At 44.7% G+C, this 18284-nt stretch overlaps 1 protein-coding gene across 1 annotated transcript in view; it reads right to left on the bottom strand.

Moving 5' to 3' along the window:
- Window positions 1-851: 851 nt before the first annotated feature.
- Rrn3 (RRN3 homolog, RNA polymerase I transcription factor) overlaps window positions 852-18284 on the bottom strand; it is a gene marked incomplete at its 5' end in the record, with an annotated part of 34732 nt that continues 17299 nt past the window's right edge. The window contains 8 exons of the mRNA XM_052196010.1: window positions 852-2427; window positions 3710-3797; window positions 4702-4854; window positions 5059-5167; window positions 7728-7912; window positions 9198-9328; window positions 15982-16112; window positions 17223-17361. Of these exons, the coding sequence (XP_052051970.1) occupies window positions 2245-2427; window positions 3710-3797; window positions 4702-4854; window positions 5059-5167; window positions 7728-7912; window positions 9198-9328; window positions 15982-16112; window positions 17223-17361 (1119 nt within the window). The remainder of the gene's footprint in view (window positions 2428-3709; window positions 3798-4701; window positions 4855-5058; window positions 5168-7727; window positions 7913-9197; window positions 9329-15981; window positions 16113-17222; window positions 17362-18284) is intronic.

Below are 18284 nucleotides of genomic sequence, written 5' to 3'. Positions count from 1 at the left end.
GACCAGGCACATAGCTGTAAACACGCGGCACTATGTCTGGCTTTAACTCTTCTCACCTCACATTAGCTGAGTGGCACTGTTAGGAGGTGTGGCCTTGTTGAAGCAAGTGTGTCACTGTGGATGTGGGATTTAATATCCTAGTCCTAGCTACCTGGAAGCCAGTGTTCAGCTAGCAGCCTTCAGATGTAGAACTCCCAGCTCCTCCTGCACCATGCCAGCCTGGATGCTGCCATGCTCCTACCTTGATAATGGACTGAACCTCTGAACCTGTAAGCCAGCCCCAATTAAATGTTGTTCTTGTAAGAATTGCCTTGGTCAGCCGGGCGGTGGTGGCGCATGCTTTAATCCCAGCACTTGGGAGGCAGAGGCAGGCAGATTTCTGAGTCCGAGGCCTGTCTGGTCTACAGAGTGAGATCCAGGACAGCCATGGCTATAAAGAGAAACCCTGACTCAAAAAAAAAAAAAAAAAAAAAAAAAAAAAAAAGAGTTGCCTTGTCTGTTCATGGCAGTGAACCCTAAGACAACTTGTGTGGGTGCATGTATGTAAGACCCTGGTTTCCATCCTCAATACAAAAAAGAAAATTCTGTTTTCCAAGGGGACTTCACTAATTTCTTCCAAAACTGTTTAGCTTTTAAAAACATCTATGTCTGGCTTCAACTTAAAAATGTTCCTACTTCAGCCTCCAAGTGCTGCAATCACAGCACGTGTATGGCCACGCCCAGAGAGCACGCACTTCTCTGAAGTGTACAGGCCTGTACAAAGCACAGGGAACACCCTAAGCAATGCCCATCTGTTTCTAAGCATGCTGCTCCCTGTAGAAGCAGGAGGGTAAGATTCAGCACAGCAGCAATAGAGGCATGGTGAGTCTTTATTGAAGCCTACGTCGGTGAGCAGGGAGGCCAGGTGAGCTAGGCTGGACTTTCATTTTCACAATCAATTTTCCCCCCAAACTCCTTTGTAACCTAAGAGGTTTATTTGTCAACACACCATCTACATTCTAGCTACTTTCCAAACCTGACATCCCATCAGTATCTATGGGTCCAATTTCATTCCATTTTCAGTCAGCAGTTAAAAAAGAACCTTGACTGGGGCAGTGGTGGGGCAAACTCCCTGCACTCCAGAGTTGAAGGCAAGCAGATCTGAGTTTGAGGCCAGCCTGAGCTGTGATTTCCAGGATAGCCAGGGGTACACAGTTAAAGAAAGACAAGACAGAACCTTGAGGTTTCCTAATGACTTGCTACCAACGCTGGCCTGGAACTCAGGGATTTGCCTGTCTCGTATAAAAGCTTTTTAAAGCAATAAAATTTTCTTTGTTCCAAAAGGTATTATAGGCAGACTGAAAGTCGGGGATCTGCATCAGTCTCATTGCACAGGGGTATATAAACCTTGAGAGGAGTTCATTAAAAAATATTGGGACCAAGAAAATATTACTTGACTTTAAATAAATATAAGTGGCAAAAAGTTAAATATACTTAAAGGGGCATTTTCACAAATACGTAAGTTTACATGTAAGGATCAAGGGAAGCCAACCTCCACAATCCTCACACAGCCCTGCTACAGAGCAGGGTTAGCTGTTTCCTATAACAGCAGCTCTCCTGGCTGAACCCCTCTTGTGTAAGCTGTGGGATGGTTGGCAAACACCCAGGCCTGCTTCAGGCCACCTGAGCTGCAGCTGCTGCAGCTGGGTTTATATGGAATCCTGCACAAGTCCTTTTGTGTCTCTCTGAATCTTCTCTTCCCACCTGGCTTCTCTGCAGTCCTTAATGTCCCCTCCGTGAAGCCAGCACAAATGTTCAGTTTCACCTCTGCCCAGCATCTCCCATGCACTGGACAACACAAACAGACCTCCAGTCAGAAGGAAACCATTACACTACTGTGAGCAGGATACAGTTAAAAGTATTCACAGGCAGTGCTGATCTTAGAAGACATCTCACCAAACAAGACCAACAAAGTCATGTGACTGTGGTCCTGATAAAGGACCCCTGTCAGGTCACCCGCCAGGCTGTGGCTGACGTAGCACGCAGCCAGCAGTTAGAGGCTACAGGTGCCGACTGCCATGTCCACCGTGAAATATCACACATGACACTCAGTTTCCTTATGTCCACAGGGGACAACTGCAAACACACAACCTGCGTCCCTTCAGATGCTGGCCAAAGCTCAACATGGAAACTGACACATGAGGCATAGACTAGTCCAATGTAGGGTCAGTGGAGGAGGGCAGGCGCTGGGGAGAGCAGCACAGCTCAGTCACAGATCCTGGAGAGGCATGGAGACTGGTCTGCTATGTACAGCACAGGAGGGGAGCCCACACTACTGGAAGGACTTCGGAAGTGGGTGTCAAAGGAGCTCGGAGTAAGGCCGGTCACTGTGTCACTCTGGGGCACTTCGCCTTTCAAAAAGTCATCGTCTTCATCGTCCACCAGCTCCTGTGGAGAGAACAGGGTGTTGAGAATATCATAGTGGAGGTCTGGAAAGTGTTTATGGTATGGAAAGTGTTTATGGTATGGAAAGGTGCTGCTTGCCACCAAGCCTGGCAACATGAGTTTGGACCCACATATCCCTGAGCATCCCAAAACAAGAGCAGACTCTACAATGAGCATTTGTGACATTTGTACTTGGTGACAAATGACCAGATTGTGGGTAGTGAAACTCTACTAGGATCACTTTCTGTTTGTGGAGCAAGCAAAGTCTTACCCAACAAGAACTCAGAGCTCAACCTGTGGGTCCTGACCACTGGGGGCGTGGGGGGTGCTGACCAGCCCTTTCCAGGGGTCTTTCCTAGAGGGTTTGGTTTTAGACAGGGTCCCATCCTGTAGCCCCAGCACTCCTCCAGCACCCCCTCCACGTGCTACAATCACGACGCCGGCCACAGTTATTTTCAGCTACTCTCCTTCTCAGTCCCTCCCTTGCATGCCCCAAGACAGGGTCTCACTAGGTAGCAGAGTGGCCTCAAAAACTCTTGATCCTCCCAAGTGCCTAGGATGAGCCAGGAGCCAGCACAGCTCTCGTGGATGCCATGAAGCAGCTCAGGACCGCAAGCATGCTAGTCAAGCACGCTACCACTGGGCCACACTGAGGCTGGAGGTAAGCTCATTTCCAACCAACTTTGACCTCCCAAGGTAATTATAGAAAGTACATGATTATTTAAAAGAAAATAAAGCCCAGGCAGTGTTGCACTCCTAGCACTTGGGAGGCAGAGGCAGGTGGGTCTCTGAGTTGAGGTCAACCTGGTTCATCTACAGTTCCAGAACAGCCAGGACTACAAAAAACAAACCTTGTTCCCCCCCCCTCCCAAAAAACAAATACACATACACTTGGACCCTTGGCCTTAGGGAGGCAGAGACAGGTAGATTCCTAGGTTCACTGGCTAGCCAGATTCAGGAGAACTCAGCCAGATTCAGCCTGCCAATGAAAGATCCTAGCTAAGAAAATAAGCTGATTACTCCCTAAGATTTCCATACACATGTATGCAACTGATGTCACACACATACATACAAAAGAAGAGAGTGGCCTAGTGTGACGGTGACAGCACTGAGAGGAGAGGGAGGCCCAGGGCTGCAGGAAAGTGCCATTGACAGAAAGAAGTGAGGCAGAGCTCCACAGATCCTGTCACAACTACAGCAGGGCTTTGATGCAAGCAGCACTTACCAAGCACACTGAGGCCTGTGACTACAGGAGACCCTCACCAATGTTCCGCCCCAGGTTTACCTTTTTAGTGGATTTCTTAAACTCCTGCAGCTCTTCAGTACTCATGTCTTCCCAAATCTGATAAATGGGATCAATGAACTTCTTTGACCTGCCAAGGATGGTATTTCAAAGTCAATATGTAGCCAAAATTTCCAACACCTAGGTTATCTTCTCAGACCCACATCCCAAAGCAGAAGTAAAGACTACAGTTGACAAGGGAATTATGGTGAGTCCTGAGGCTTTATCATCAGGATCCCAGTCACACAGGTGAGTAATTTTATCTTCTGTCTCTCAGATTTCAAGGGAGACTGTTTCTGACCCACTCAGTGACCAAGAAATAATTACGTATACAAACAGACTGATAGTCTGGAACTCCTACAGGAATCTGTTAAATGTTAAGTCTAAAAAACAAACTACAATGATATCAGCCAGTCAAGACTTAGGGACCAGGCAACATGAAAAGCTGCTTATAAACTGTCTGGGGCTGGAGAGCTAGTTCAGTCATTAAGAGCACTTGCTGTGGTACACATGTACACACGCAGGCAAAACACTCACGAACCAACAAACCCTTTAAAAAAGAAAGAAAGAAACTGCAGTTAGCAAAACATACAAACACTAAGAATGACAATCCATCTAGATAAACCACAAACACTGGGATGGGACTCCAAAGGAAGATAATGTTGGCAGAAACCTAGGAGGCCAAAAGCTGCCAGTGTCCTCTCTGTCCTGGAAACCTGGATTCACTCACCCACAGACTAATCCATTTAAACCAACCAGTTTAAAAACAAAATAAAACAAAGCAAAACAAGCCAAAAAAGGCCTCGGTACCGCCCCCGCCCCCGCCCCCCGCCCCCCGCCCCCGCCCCCGCCCCCCAGGCTCAGAAAACCATGAGCACAGAATGGTGCCTGTGGGGCAGTCTGCGACGTTGACGTTCACCGTCGCCAAATTCACAGTAAGCCCACTGAGAACAGAGCAACTCTCAAGCCCAGCCTTGGGAAGAGAGGGGACCTACCTTTTAAGCACACAAGGGTCAAAGGGAAAGAAAGTGTCCAGTGGGTTGGTGCATGTCTGCACAGAGTCTCCACCAGCTGTACTTCGAATAACGGGGAGCATCTGGCGACTGTTCCTCTCCATGATGGTGTAGCAGAACACAAGCTGGTATTTACTGTGGGACAGGCAACAGAGCGGGTGAAGGACCGCCATGGGGGGAGGGAGGGGAGGGCCTGAGGTCACCGCCAAAATGCAGATAAAACAACAAGACCACTTAGGCTGCTCAGGCACAGAGGTGCTACAGAGCAAACGGCAGTCAGCACCAAGCTCCACCCCTTGATATTTTCAATGTCCATAAAGGAGAATGCAAAGGACTCACTTTGTGACAGCAGCGAAGAAATCAACCACTGACGGCAGGCAGGTCTTCAGCGGGTTCAGCTGGCTCAGCACAATGCGCTCAAAATTGAGACTCTGAAGATACTGCAGACCTTTGATTAAAAGAGGGGAGGGGTTAAGATAGCTTTAAAAGCACAAATTATTACATATGTAAAAAACCAATTTAAGGGCTCTGTGGTAGGGCACTTGCTTAAGATGGGCTTGAGCCCTAGTACACCACACCCCAAAATAAAGAGATTATAAACAAGCCAACTGCTGGTATCCAGTTCAACTTTTCTGAAAAAAACAAACAAGTTCCTATTGAATGAACGAAACACGGCAACCTGGAGTCAGCATCTGTAAGCTCAGAGCAGTCTGAGTGTACACAGGAGACCACAGAAGCTGACTCCTGACAGGCACCGGAGACCCGGTCCAGCTCATGTGTCTTCCTTAGTAGTGGGGCCCAGCACCATTCTAAGGTTGCGTGTTACTGACTGTATTTCCTCCCTCTCCCTCAGCCATCCTAACATAAGACTTTCTCTAAGAGCTAATGAATTCCCTCCTACAAAAGAATCCTAGCCCAGGCTGAGGTAGAAGCATTATGAATTGAAGCCAACCTGGGCTCCATAGTGAAATCACTTCAAAAGATATTTTTTAAAATAAAATGCAGATACATTTATTATTTTGAACCAAGCAGGCCAATTCATGTCTGGTTTTCTTACCTACCAATTAAGTTGGTAATTAAAATTACCAATTTACGATTACATAGGCATGGAGAGATAGATGGCCCAGCAGCTATGAGCAGAAGACCAAGCTCAGTTCTGCCTGGGGCTCCAATTTCAGGGGTCTGATGCCCTCTTATGACCTCCATGGGCACCAGGCACACACATGATGCACAGACATACATGCAAACAAAATATCCATACACAGAAAATAAAGTTAATAAACCTAATATATTAATAAATTATATTATAAATAATATATGTGTGTGTATATTTGTGTGTGTGTATGTATATATATATATATATATATATTCAAAAATCACATAAATGAAGCTAGATATTGCACACAACTATAATCTCAACCCTTGGAAGGCTTAGGCAAGGTAGCAAACACAAATACACACAGACACAAATAGACATAGTGTCTGTCTGTCACTTTCTCTCTTACACACACACACAGAGCAAACATGCAAGTGAGCCCATGTACATGTGCACGTGCGCACGCGCACACACACACAAGCACACCTCCACTGGAGTGCAGACACAACCCCTTAATCCATACATAGCCCCTGTAGTTAGAAAACTACAAGCATGTGATAAGGCCTAAGACAATGGTTCTGAACCTGCAGGTCATGACCCTGTGGAGGGGTCAAAGGACCATTTCACAGGAGCCACCTAAGATTGTTGGAAAACAGTTATTTACTTTACGATTCATAAAAATAGCAAAATTACAGTTATGAAGTAATAATGAAAATATTTGTGGCTGGGGTCACCTCAGCATGAAATGCGTTGCAAGGTCGCAGCACTAAGAAGATTAAGAACCACTGGCCTAGGAGGAACATTGTCCTGGGGCAAAACAAGGCCATGAGGAAAGACAGCAGAAAGAGCTCAAAGGAGGGAAGTCAGAGACAGTGCTTGAAATCCGCCTGCCTCTGCCTCCCAAGTGCTGGGATTAAAGGCATGCGCCGCCACCACCCAGCAAAACTGTTCATCCTTGAAGTGAGCCCAGAACTCCCTTCTAGGTTCACGACGTCACAGATGCTCTGTGGTGACAAATCACCCCCAATCCCATCACACTTTTAAAAATAAGTATGACTGCTTTCAACAGAATGACCCATAGTGAACAGTGCCTTGGGGAACTGTGAGAGAGGTTCCAGGGAAAATGGCAGAGGGCCATTTACCTCAGGTGCATTTTGTTCCCTGGATTGTTGTTGGAGATAATTCAGTGCCTCCCATGACAAACATTTACATTCAATTTATAAAACAGGTTTATTCCTGTTGGATGTCAGAACATAGCTATAGAACACAATCTGGTCAGTGGACCATGAGTCTGGATATGGCTTCTGCCTTGCTTTTGTGCTCTCCCAGACATAATCTATGGTACCTGCCAGGTCATTGTGCTTCGATTGTTCTGTCCTGAGAAAGTCCTGGGAAAGGGCTGCTCTGTCTGTTCATATTTAGCATATGTTCTATGCTTATAACATATAAGGATAGTATTATGTGCTTACTGCCTTATTTACATGTTTTTCTGATCATGTGTTTCTGAACTCAAGCCACCGTCTTTGGTTCACTGCTCTGTGTGTTACACTCCTGTATAAAAGCATACTGAAGCCGGGCGGTGGTGGCACACGCCTATAATCTATAATTCTGAGTTCGAGGCCAGCCTGGTCTACAGAGTGAGTTCCAGGACAGCAAGGGCTACAAAGAGAAACCCTGTCTCGAAAAACCAACCAACCAACCAAACAAAACAACAACAACAACAAAAAGCACACTGAAACGGAAGGAAGGTTGTCTACATTAGACTCCACTCCGCCCCATTCTATCAGGTCCTCAGATCCCAGGTCTGAAGACAACACCTGCACAGGTCAAAAGCCGACATGCTCAAGACCAGCAGCAGTGCCCTAAGGTGTAAGCACAATAAGAAAACCCAGCATGAACCCACACAACTGACCTTCCTTCAAGTTTCCACTCAAAAGCTGCTTGTGTCTAAAAACAAAAGTGTAGAACACAGCTTGGCAGGCTGAATAAAATGGTCCATGGAGTGCAATGTCACAAAAAGCCTTGGTCCCCGAATCCTGGTTATTAAGGTACATGTGCAGCCAGTTAACCAAAAGATCCAGGCATGTCTTTACAGTGCTAGAAAGAGAAAAAAAAGTCAGGGTTATTGATTTTATCAGAAAGCTAGAAACAGAAACACTTGTCTTTCACTATCCATTACAGAAGGCTCAAATACTACCTATGGGCTGGCAGGCAACTGCTTAACATGCATGAGGTCTTAGGGTCCATCCCCATCACAAAAAAGAAATAAAGAAAATAATAATAATAAAGAAAACAAAGCAAAAACAAATGAGCAAACAAAACCACTCACTGAAACCCTTACCCATAAGCAGAGCAAAGTGGGGGGAGGGTGGTAGTTGGAAGCTGCCTTCCGGCTTTCTGTTGCGGTTTTCTGTTTGATTTTGGACAGAGTTTCTCTATGTAGCCCTGGCTGTCCTTGACCTCAGAAATCCACCTGCCTCTGCCTCCCAAGTGCTGGGATTCAAGGATACCTTCCAATTTTAAGGTGAGGCAGTACTATCTTTTATAGAACAAGAGGTCTTAGGGCCTGACTTGCAGAGCAAGACTTTGTTTCAGAAAAATACAATAAAGCAAAACAGAAAATACTGTACTTGCAGGGACAGAGCTGCATGTCTCCAGCTCAGCCCAGCCCTCCAGACCAGCGCCCAAGCCGGAAGGGCGTGTGGCTAAGGGTCTGGTCTGCACTCAAAAGGTGAAGCCAGCCTTTCAGTTGACCAGGGGATAGGTTAACAGCATCTCTGCTGAAAGATAGCTTCTGGAGCCCTGAAGAAACTGGCCTCCACCCCACACCTAATTACCTTAAAAAGGGTTTTCCTCAGGTCAAACAGACACAAGTGACTTGGAAAGCAAGTGAAAAATGACAAACCTACAAAAAGAATCAAAACAATCTACAACAGCGTGCTATCCATGAAGACAGACAAGCAGGCTTCTCAGGAACACCACGTGAACAGCTTTCTAAAAGCCTCCTGACTTCTTATCCATAATGAAGCTCTCCCCTTCTCAAGCTGCTTCTTAGAAATAGACATCTTGCATTGCAGTGAATAGATTTTCCCCTTGTTTTACAAAGACAAACCAAAAGCATAAGACTTTGACTTAAGAAAATACTATAATCTTCCTAAAGCAAAACATTAAAAAGTATTTGGAGGGCTGAAGAGATGGCTCTGCGGTTAATAGCACTAACTGCTCTTCCAGAGTTCCTGAGTTCAATTCCCAGAAATCATGGGATCTGAAGCCCTCTTCTAGAGTGTCTGAAGAGAACGAGAGTGTACTCACATAAAATAAATAAATAAATAAACCTTAAAACAACAACAAAAGAAGGCATTTAGAAAATTAGGTTACTTACATAAGAGGAATAAATTTAGCTCTGGCCAAAAAGCTTCCAATGTAATTTGCAGCAGCTTGCCTGATGATAGCAGGGTTATTTGGATCCTGCAACTTTTTCCAGAGATGTTCCAAAAATGCTTCTGCAAATCCCTGTAATAAGAGAGACTGCTAGCTTAATCTTTCTACTGTTGAAGATATTCTATTGTTGGAAATACTAAAAAAGTAAACCTGCCATCTCTCCTGCCCCACCAGGCCTCAACAGCATGTCCTGGGGAGGGGGGCTCAGCACCAAGCTATCTCTCCCCACTAGCTGTGATTTCTCTCTGTCACAAACCCCTTTAATCAACAAACCCACATTCCAGTAACCAAGTAAATCAAAACCCTTAAAGCTTAATTAGGCAATCAGATTCATGTATAATAATAGCACAATTACAAGATGTCAGTATAGTGATTTAAGAGCCCTGATAATGATAAACGTTTTATCTCAACATCTCTAGCCTTATAAAAACATAGCTATTTGTGGATAGCAAATGTCACGCAGGTCCACATCCGAAGTCGTGTCGATTCCCTCCCTTCTCCTCCAGTGACCTCTGTCCCCTCCAACTCCTAGCTCTGCCTCTGTTTTCCTGTCCAATCACCGGCCTCCACTGTCCTAATGTGATTCGACATGGAAAATTCTACAATTTTCTAGCTCTCGGCACCCTGAGGTATCACCTAACAATGTAGTTACAGTCATGGTTTTTATTTAAAAGCAAAACCTAGCAGACTCAACGCTCCTCCCACCCCATCCTTTTGTGTTATTCCTTCATATCAGCTCCCATACCTAGAAACACTTTCTATCCCAAAGGCCCCCAAGAGTTCTGGGCGAGGACTCAGGTGGATGAATCACGCTGCCCTCCATTAAGATCTCTCCATTCTCACCCTCAGAGGACCTTCCCCTTCAGATGCAAGGCCCCCCCAGACGTGTCATCATCCCTGTCTCCAATTCTGTGACATAATGTGACATACTTCCAGGATCCCCTGGCACACCTCCACCCCCCTGTGGACCCCATCTCTAGTGTAAGCAGGACCACAGGTATGTCTTTCCAGAAGCCCCCTCTCTTTTAGAAGCCTTCTCTTTTAGCCCGTCTCTATTCCTTCTTCTGTACTACACACCCACCTCCAGAGGCACTCACTATCAGACAACCCATCACTTCCCTAAGAGCCAGAGGGCAACAGACACCAAAGGACAGAATATCTCCTCAAAGACAAGACCAGCTATCAACACCAAGAATCTGAGGAGATCAATCACCTCAAACCCCAAGGCCCAGACAGCAATGCCATAACACAGCCTTTACCACCCGAAACAACACACCTCCGCCAGAGCCTGCAGCCTGCAGAGAAACAGAACAGCAGAAGCACACACAGAGACTGTAAAGCAGCAATTATGCATATGCTCAAAGACATTAAGGAACAGATTGATATGAATAAATTCCTTAATGAAGTCCTGAACACACAGATAGTGGAATGAAATAATGACAACAGCTCAAAACATGAAAGTTATGCCTTCTGTAGGGCAGTGGTGGCCCACATCTTTAATCCCAGCACTTGGGAGGCAGAGACAGGCAGATTTCTGAGGCCAGCCTGGTCTACAGAGTGAGTTCCAGGACAGTCAGGGCTACACAGAGAAACCCTGTCTCGAAAAAACAAAAAAAAAAAAAAAAGAAAAAGAAAGAAAGTTATGCCTTCAATTAAAAAAACCTTGGGGTGAACGTAACCAAGCAAGTGAAAAACTTCTAAGACATTGAAGAAAATACCACAAGATGCAAAGTTCTCCCATGCCCATGATCAGCAGAAGGAATACAGTGAGAACAGCAATCCTAGAGATCAATTCAAGTCTCCACAGAACTTCCAGCTTCATATGGACACACAACACAGACATACAGACACACACACACACACACACACACACACACACACACACACGTAGAACTGCAAGAGGTATCACTATTCCCAATCTCAAAGTATTCTACGAGCTACAGTAATAAAAACTGCATGGTATTGACAAACAGAAATGTTTATCAATGGAATCAAATTGAAGACCACATACCTAGGAACTCCCCCACCACCCCCCAAAAAAAGGAAAGCTAGAGATGCACACTGGAAAAAGAGCATCCTCAACAGTTATGCTGCCAAGTCAGACTGGGTGGCTGCAGGCCTGTGTGGAAGAGTGTAATGAATCTCTATTAATCCCTGCACAAAACTCAACCACAAATGAATCAAAGATTTCCATATAAGGCCAGATACCTTAAATGCAACAGAAGAGGGAGTGGGGAATAATGTTGAACTCATCGGCACAGGAACTGATAGAATAGGCACTAAGAACAATAAATGAGACTTCATGGAATTAAAAACCTGTGCAGCCTCACTAATAATTGGATATTAGTCTAGAAAATTGGAATACCCACGACATAATCCACACATCAAATGAGGTACAAGAAGAACGGAGGAGTGGCCCCTGGTTCTGGAAAGACTCAGTGTAGTAGTATAGGGCAAAACCAAAACAGGGAAGTGGGAAGGGGTGGATGGGAGAACGGGGACAGAAGGGGGCTTATGTGACTTTCGGGGAGTGGGGGTCCTGAAAAGAGGAAATCATTTGAAATGCAAATTTAAAAAAATCAAAAAAAAAAAAAAAACAAAAAAAAAAAAACAAAAAAAATAAAAACCTGTGCAGCAAAGAATCCAGTTATTTGGACAAAGTGGAAGACTACAGAATGGGAAAAGAACTTACACCAATTACACATCTGAAAAACGGTTACTATCTAAAATACATAAAGACCTCCAAACCCAAAACCTGGACATTAAGAAAACAACCCAATTTAAAAATAGGACACATAATTAAACAGGAAAGATAAAACATAAGTGGCGAAGAAGCACCTAAAAAAATGTGCAAGGAGCCTTAGTCATGGAGGAGACACAAGTCAAAACTACACAAGATTTCATTCTAGACCAGTCACAATGGCTGAGATCAGTAAGACAATGGTAAGCTCTCACTGGCGCAGATGCAGGGGCAGGAAAGCGCTCTCCAATGCTGAGGCTTACAGATTTCACAGTCAGGATGGAAATCAGTGTGGTGGCTCCTCGGGCAGCTGGACTAGATCTGCCTCACTCCTGAGCATCTACCTAGAGGACTCTGCACCCTATGTGAGACACTTGATCATGCATGCTCACTGCTGATCTGTTCATAGCAGCTAGACCTAGAAACAGCTCAAATGCCATCGACAGATGAACGGATAAGGAAAATGCAGTACACTTACAAAACTGATTCAGCTGTGGAAAAAAGAGAACAAAGAGAAAGAAAGAAAAGAAAGAAAAAAGTTATTAAATTTACAGGTAAATAGATGGCTCTAGGAAAAAATCATCTAAGAGTCATAACTCAAACCCCAAAGACAAAATCATATGTGGACATGGAAGCGTTTAAGCCTTCAATAGGCTTCAATATAACCACAGAGGTCAGATATAAAGGAATAAACTAGAATATATACAACAAGACGAGGACGCAGGAATGGGAGGATTACGTGGAGAGAGGGAGGGAACAGGGTAAAGGAGGGACAGCTAACACTGTAAGCCAGTTAAAGGGTCATATAAAACCTACTACAACAGAAGCTTCTAAAAATACATACACATCTGAAAGAAGCCCAAATGGAGGCACTAAATATCAGGGAAGACAAACCCACAACTGTTCATCTTTCAACACAACGGGAAACCTCCACAGCCAGGAATAGGTTACATCTCTGTTGTAACGCACTGTTTGGGTTGTTCAATTGTTGTCCAAAGAAACTCTCAAAAAAAAAAAAAAAAAAAAAAAGCAATTGCCAAGCCTATGAGTTGCTGTGCACAAACTGATGATCAGGCCTGATAGCTAAAGCTAACACTTGCCATCTGACTGAACAAAGCACTGAGTGGTGCCCACCTCGGCCCCGCCCTCTGCTGATTAGTGTGCACAGAACAAGAAGACTCTATCTACCAAAGGAGAGACGTGAGCAGCACCCAGCTTCAAACCTTCCATCTAGCTACAAGAGGACCTGCCTGCAGGATGCACGGAAGCAAACAAAAGCAGCACAGTTGTTGAAGTAGCCAACCACCATCCGATTAAATTTATGGCCTACCCAGGAGATGGAATCTGTGCCTGATTGCTTAGGCAGCCAAGAACCTGAGATTAGATAGACCATTGACTTAACAGAAAACCAAATTCGACTGTTTGGCTAGAAGATGAAGCCATAAAATGATTCTTAATAACATTCTGCTCTACTTATCCCACTCATTCGTCATAAGAGAAGCTTCCTGCAGTAAGATGGGGAATGCATACAGAGACCCACGTCTTGACAACGTGCAGAGAGTGAGAGACCTTTGGCCACTCAATCCTAAATGAGTTGTGTGCATCAAACCTCTCCCCTCAGGGCTCAGGAACTACGCAGAAGAGCTGGCAGAAAGAAAAGCTATCTCCCCCTCCCCCCTATAAAGGAAAAATCAGTTTCTCTGAAGGCCTTTCAAACCATACTTAAGAGCAAGCACCATATCCAGGAATAGATAGCCAATATAAAATCGTACTTTTTTACTTGTATATTAAGGTTTCTGATTTCCAAAAACCAGAGTTTATCCACACTCCTTGGAACTCCCCAGGGGTTCTTACTATGAATACAAAGCATGTGTTCATCAGCCACCCAAATGCAAGCTTCAATAGAGGAATAACTGCCAACAGGCTTCTTAGCAAAAGGCAGGCCCTCCACCGGCTCGGAGAGACTGTTTTCTTTTTTGGTTTTTGTTTGTTTGTTTGTTTGTTTGTTTGTTTTGTGGGGGGTTGGTTTTTTGAGACAGGGTTTCTCTGTATAGCCCTGGCTGTCCTAGAACTCACTCTGTAGACCAGGCTGGCCTCAGACTCAGAAATCTGCCTGCCTCTGCCTCCCAAATGCTGGGATTAAAGGTGTGAGCTACCACCACCCTGCTTAGAGACTGTTTTCTAAAGCTAGGAATACTCAGGTTTCATTAAGACGGAGGTTAGCTTTTGGACCAATTTTCTCTGGATTGTGTAGGCTCTACAAAATAGTTACCCAAAATAGGGCTGGGGAATCTCTTGTGGCTTTCATTTTGTTTTCCTAAAAGGAGAAAGCCCAAACCTATATTTTTTAAAACTCTGGGTTATAAAGTTTGGTTAGGAACCAAAAGGTGGCTCACTTAACTATGCTTAAAGCCTAGAACCCAAGCAGAAGAAAACAAACTCCCTCAGGTTGTCCTCCAACCTCTGTGAACACTGCATCAAGTCCAAGTAAGTACACACACACACACACACACACACACACACACACACACTCTCTCTCTCTCTATAATTAAGGGCTGGAGAGAAGGCTCAGCAGCTAAGAGAGTTTGCTGTTCTTTTAAAAGACATGTGCTTGAGGGCTGGAGAGGTAGCTCAGCTCTTAAGGTACCTCTTAAGAGGACTGACTGCTCTTCTAGAGGTCCTGAGTTCAAATCCCAACTACATGGTGGCTCACAACCATCTTTGGTGAGGATCTGATGCCTTCTTCTGGTATGTCTAAAGATAGCAACAGTGTACTCAATATACAAATATACATGAAATAAACAAATAAATCTTTAAAAAAAAAAAAAAAACAGATGTGCTTGATTCCTAGTACCACCTCAGGAGGCTCTCATACTGTGAGAAAATAAGAGACATAACACCCCAGGCCAGGTATAATGGAGTATGCCTATAATGCCAGCTCTTAGGAGGCAGAGGCAGAGGCAGAGGCAGAGGCAGGCAGGTATCTATGAGTTTGATACCAGTCTGGTCTATATCTCTAGTTCCAGGACAGGCAGGGAGGGCTATACAGAAACTCTTACTTTAAAAACATCCCACAAATATCTCCAGAGTTGGGAGCCAAGGACAGCTGGGTTGGTAGAGTACTTGCTTGCTTGCATCCCTTACAAGAGCTAGATTTAAGCTCAAAAGATGGCTCAGTGGTTAAGAGCACTGGCTGCTCTTCCAAAGGTCCTTAGTTCAAATTCCATCAACCACATGGTGGATCACAACCACCTGTAATGAGATTTGAGGCCCTCTTCTGGGGTGTTTGAAGACAGCTATAGTGTACTTACACATAATAAATAAATAAATAAATAAATAAATAAATAAATAAATCTTTAAAAAGAAAAAAAAAGAGCTAGATTTAAGGCTCAGAAGGGGAAGGGCACCATCTAGTGACCAAATGCAGGCTAACACCTTTAGTGTCTTCCACCTTTAAGGAGGAAAATGCGGAATAAATAAAACAGAGGCTAGAGAGAGAGATGGGCTGCGGATTAGGTGGCGCTCATATTGCTCCAGAAAATCAAAATTCAGCTCCAGGGGATCTGATGCCCTCTCCTAAATGCTGTAGGCGTTGGGAGATGGAGGCACACGCCTGTAATCCCAGCACTTGGGAGGCAGAGGCAGGCGGATTTCTGAGTTCGAGGCCAGCCCGGTCTACAGAGTGAGTTCCAGGACAGCCAGGGCTATACAGAGAAACCCTGTCTTGAAAAAAACAAAACAAAACAAAAAAACAAAAACAAATAAGTAAATGCTATAGGCACCAATACTCACCCAACATACATAACCATACACAGACAAGCATGGGTACACATACTTTTAAAAATCAATAAATTATTAGTTGAGCCTGGTAACACATGTACCCATAAGGTAAAGGCAGATAAATCTCTTGAGTTACAGGCTAGCCTATCAATCATCAATCATTCAATCGATCAATCAAACAACATGGCAATGCCATATTACTTACCAATTTGAAGCTGCAAAGGAAAAACATGAAGAACTGTACATGGCAGGAGGCATGTGTTGGCAACACAAGTTTGTCAAAGATGGATATCAGATCACGGTATAAATCCTTTGTTTTATTGTTATCAATTTTACCTACAGAGAAAATTTTAATTTTAATTTCATAGACATCTTCAATAAAACAGAAATAAAATAAAAAAGAATCAGCATTTGAAAGCAGTGGTGGCACACGCCTTTTATCCCAGCACTCAGGAGGCAAAGGCAGGTGAATGAACCTCTTTGAGTTCACAGCAAGCCTAGTCTACAAAATTAGCTCCAGGACAGCCAAAGCTGTTACACAGAGAAACTTTCTCTTGAAAACCAAACCAACCAACCAACAAACAAAAAACCAGCATCTGGGCAAGGGCTGTACATTGAGGCTCAAGTACAAAAAGTAAGAAAAAGGCCAAAAGCAAAAAAAGCAAATACAAACCCAACAAGAACCCCAGCATTAGGCAGGCAGCAGTTTTGCATCTGGAGTCATCTCAGGGGCTCCAGACTTTGCTTCTCTCAGTGTAATCCAAGTGACAAAGAATCCAGGCCTTACTTCACACACTGCTGTGAAGCCAGTCTCATGTAGCCCACAGTGGGCCTGTGATTCCATGTAGAAAAGGCTGATTTTGAACTCATGCTCCTCCCGCCTCTACCTCCCAAAGTCTGAGACTAGACATGGACTACTAGGTCCACATCTTCTATGATGATTAAACTTACTCCTTTTTTTTTTTTTTTTTTGGTTTTCTGAGACAGAGCTTCTCTATGTATCAACTGTCTGGAGACTTGGGTCTCTAACTCAGAGAGAGCCACCTGCCTCTTCCTCCTGTGTGCCACCAAGCCTGGCTAATAAACTCATTCTTAAACCATAGAAGAGTGCATGGACATGTAGTTTCCTGGACAAGTTGTTTCCTGAGGACTAGTTTGCTCTGTAATGTTAAAGTCCTGACACTAGGTATAATGAATACACCTGCAAAGTCCTCTCAAGGAACTACAGAATACAGGCGCCATCCTAAGATGGTCAGCACATCATTATTAAACTTCCTGAGCATCTCAAATACAAGTGATCAATACAATCCATCTAATGCCCAACAGTGAGAACATCATAGCTTTGAAGTTCTCACGTTGAATACTGGGAGACTTAATCCCATTGCCTCCATTTTCAAACTGTGACACTGGCATGGAAGGTGATGTGTCTCATCCTCAGGTGGTTACCATGCACACGGCAGACATCCTCAATGTAGGACAGCAGCAAAGAGAGCAGGATGTCCAGGCGCTCTGCGGTGGGATGAGCCATCTGGCTAGGCCGCTCCTGGTCAGCTTTCTTCTCAGGGTCAGTCTCCTCATCTTCATCCTTTGAGCAATTGAAAACCACATTACAAAAGTCACAGAAGTCCTTAGTGTCTAGGGAAAATGACACAGGCCATTATTTCTTCTAAAAGATGAGAAAACACACACACACTGTCCTAGACTCTCAAGCAGAAATGTGGATCAGTCAGGTTTTGAATTTTAAATAAACACCAGTCTATTCTTTTTCTCCTTTTCTTTATTTTTTGGGGGCATGAGGGATGGGGCAAGTGTGAGAGGGAGGGACTGGGACTGGATCCTCATGCAGACTAAGTATGTGTGTGTTCCCAGCCCCAACTCTCAGGAAGACCCAGACAGAACTGGGCATGATGGGAACTGGGCGTTCCCATCCCTGAGTCTACAGTGCTGGGGTTGGATCACCTTTCCCAGGTCTGGGCAGGCATGTTAAAGCCACTGTGTTGTCTGCAAGAATGCACAGCCTCAGCACCAACGTACAGGAGTCAAAGGTAGCACAGAGCCATCGGGGTTCTCAGTGGCCGCAGTCTATCTCATCTCCAGACTCTACATGGGAGAAGACAGCAGACTCCAAAACACTGTCCTTTGGCCCACACTCCCATGGCACACATGTGCCACTTCCTGCCACACCCAGAAGATAGGCTCTCATTAGCCCCTCCAGCTCTCCTGCTCCCTGATGCCTGCACTCAACAATACCTCAATTCAGCCCAAACTTTGGTCAGCTGACCTCCAGAGTACACATCGTTCCAATTAGAGAGGGACGACTTTAAGGCATCTAACTGGCAAAACATAGAAACTGTGCCTAGAGATGGCTCTGCCGGTAAAGAGCACTGGCTGCTCTTCCAGAGGACCTGGGTTCTATCTCACATGGCAGCTCACAGCTGTCAGTAACTCCAGTCCACGGCAGCTTCTGACACCCTCACAGACAGACAAAACACCAATGAACATAAAATA

Source organism: Apodemus sylvaticus, chromosome 10, assembly GCF_947179515.1.
Source record: "Apodemus sylvaticus chromosome 10, mApoSyl1.1, whole genome shotgun sequence".
NCBI lineage: Eukaryota > Metazoa > Chordata > Mammalia > Rodentia > Muridae > Apodemus > Apodemus sylvaticus.
This window is presented reverse-complemented; position numbering and strand designations above follow the sequence as displayed.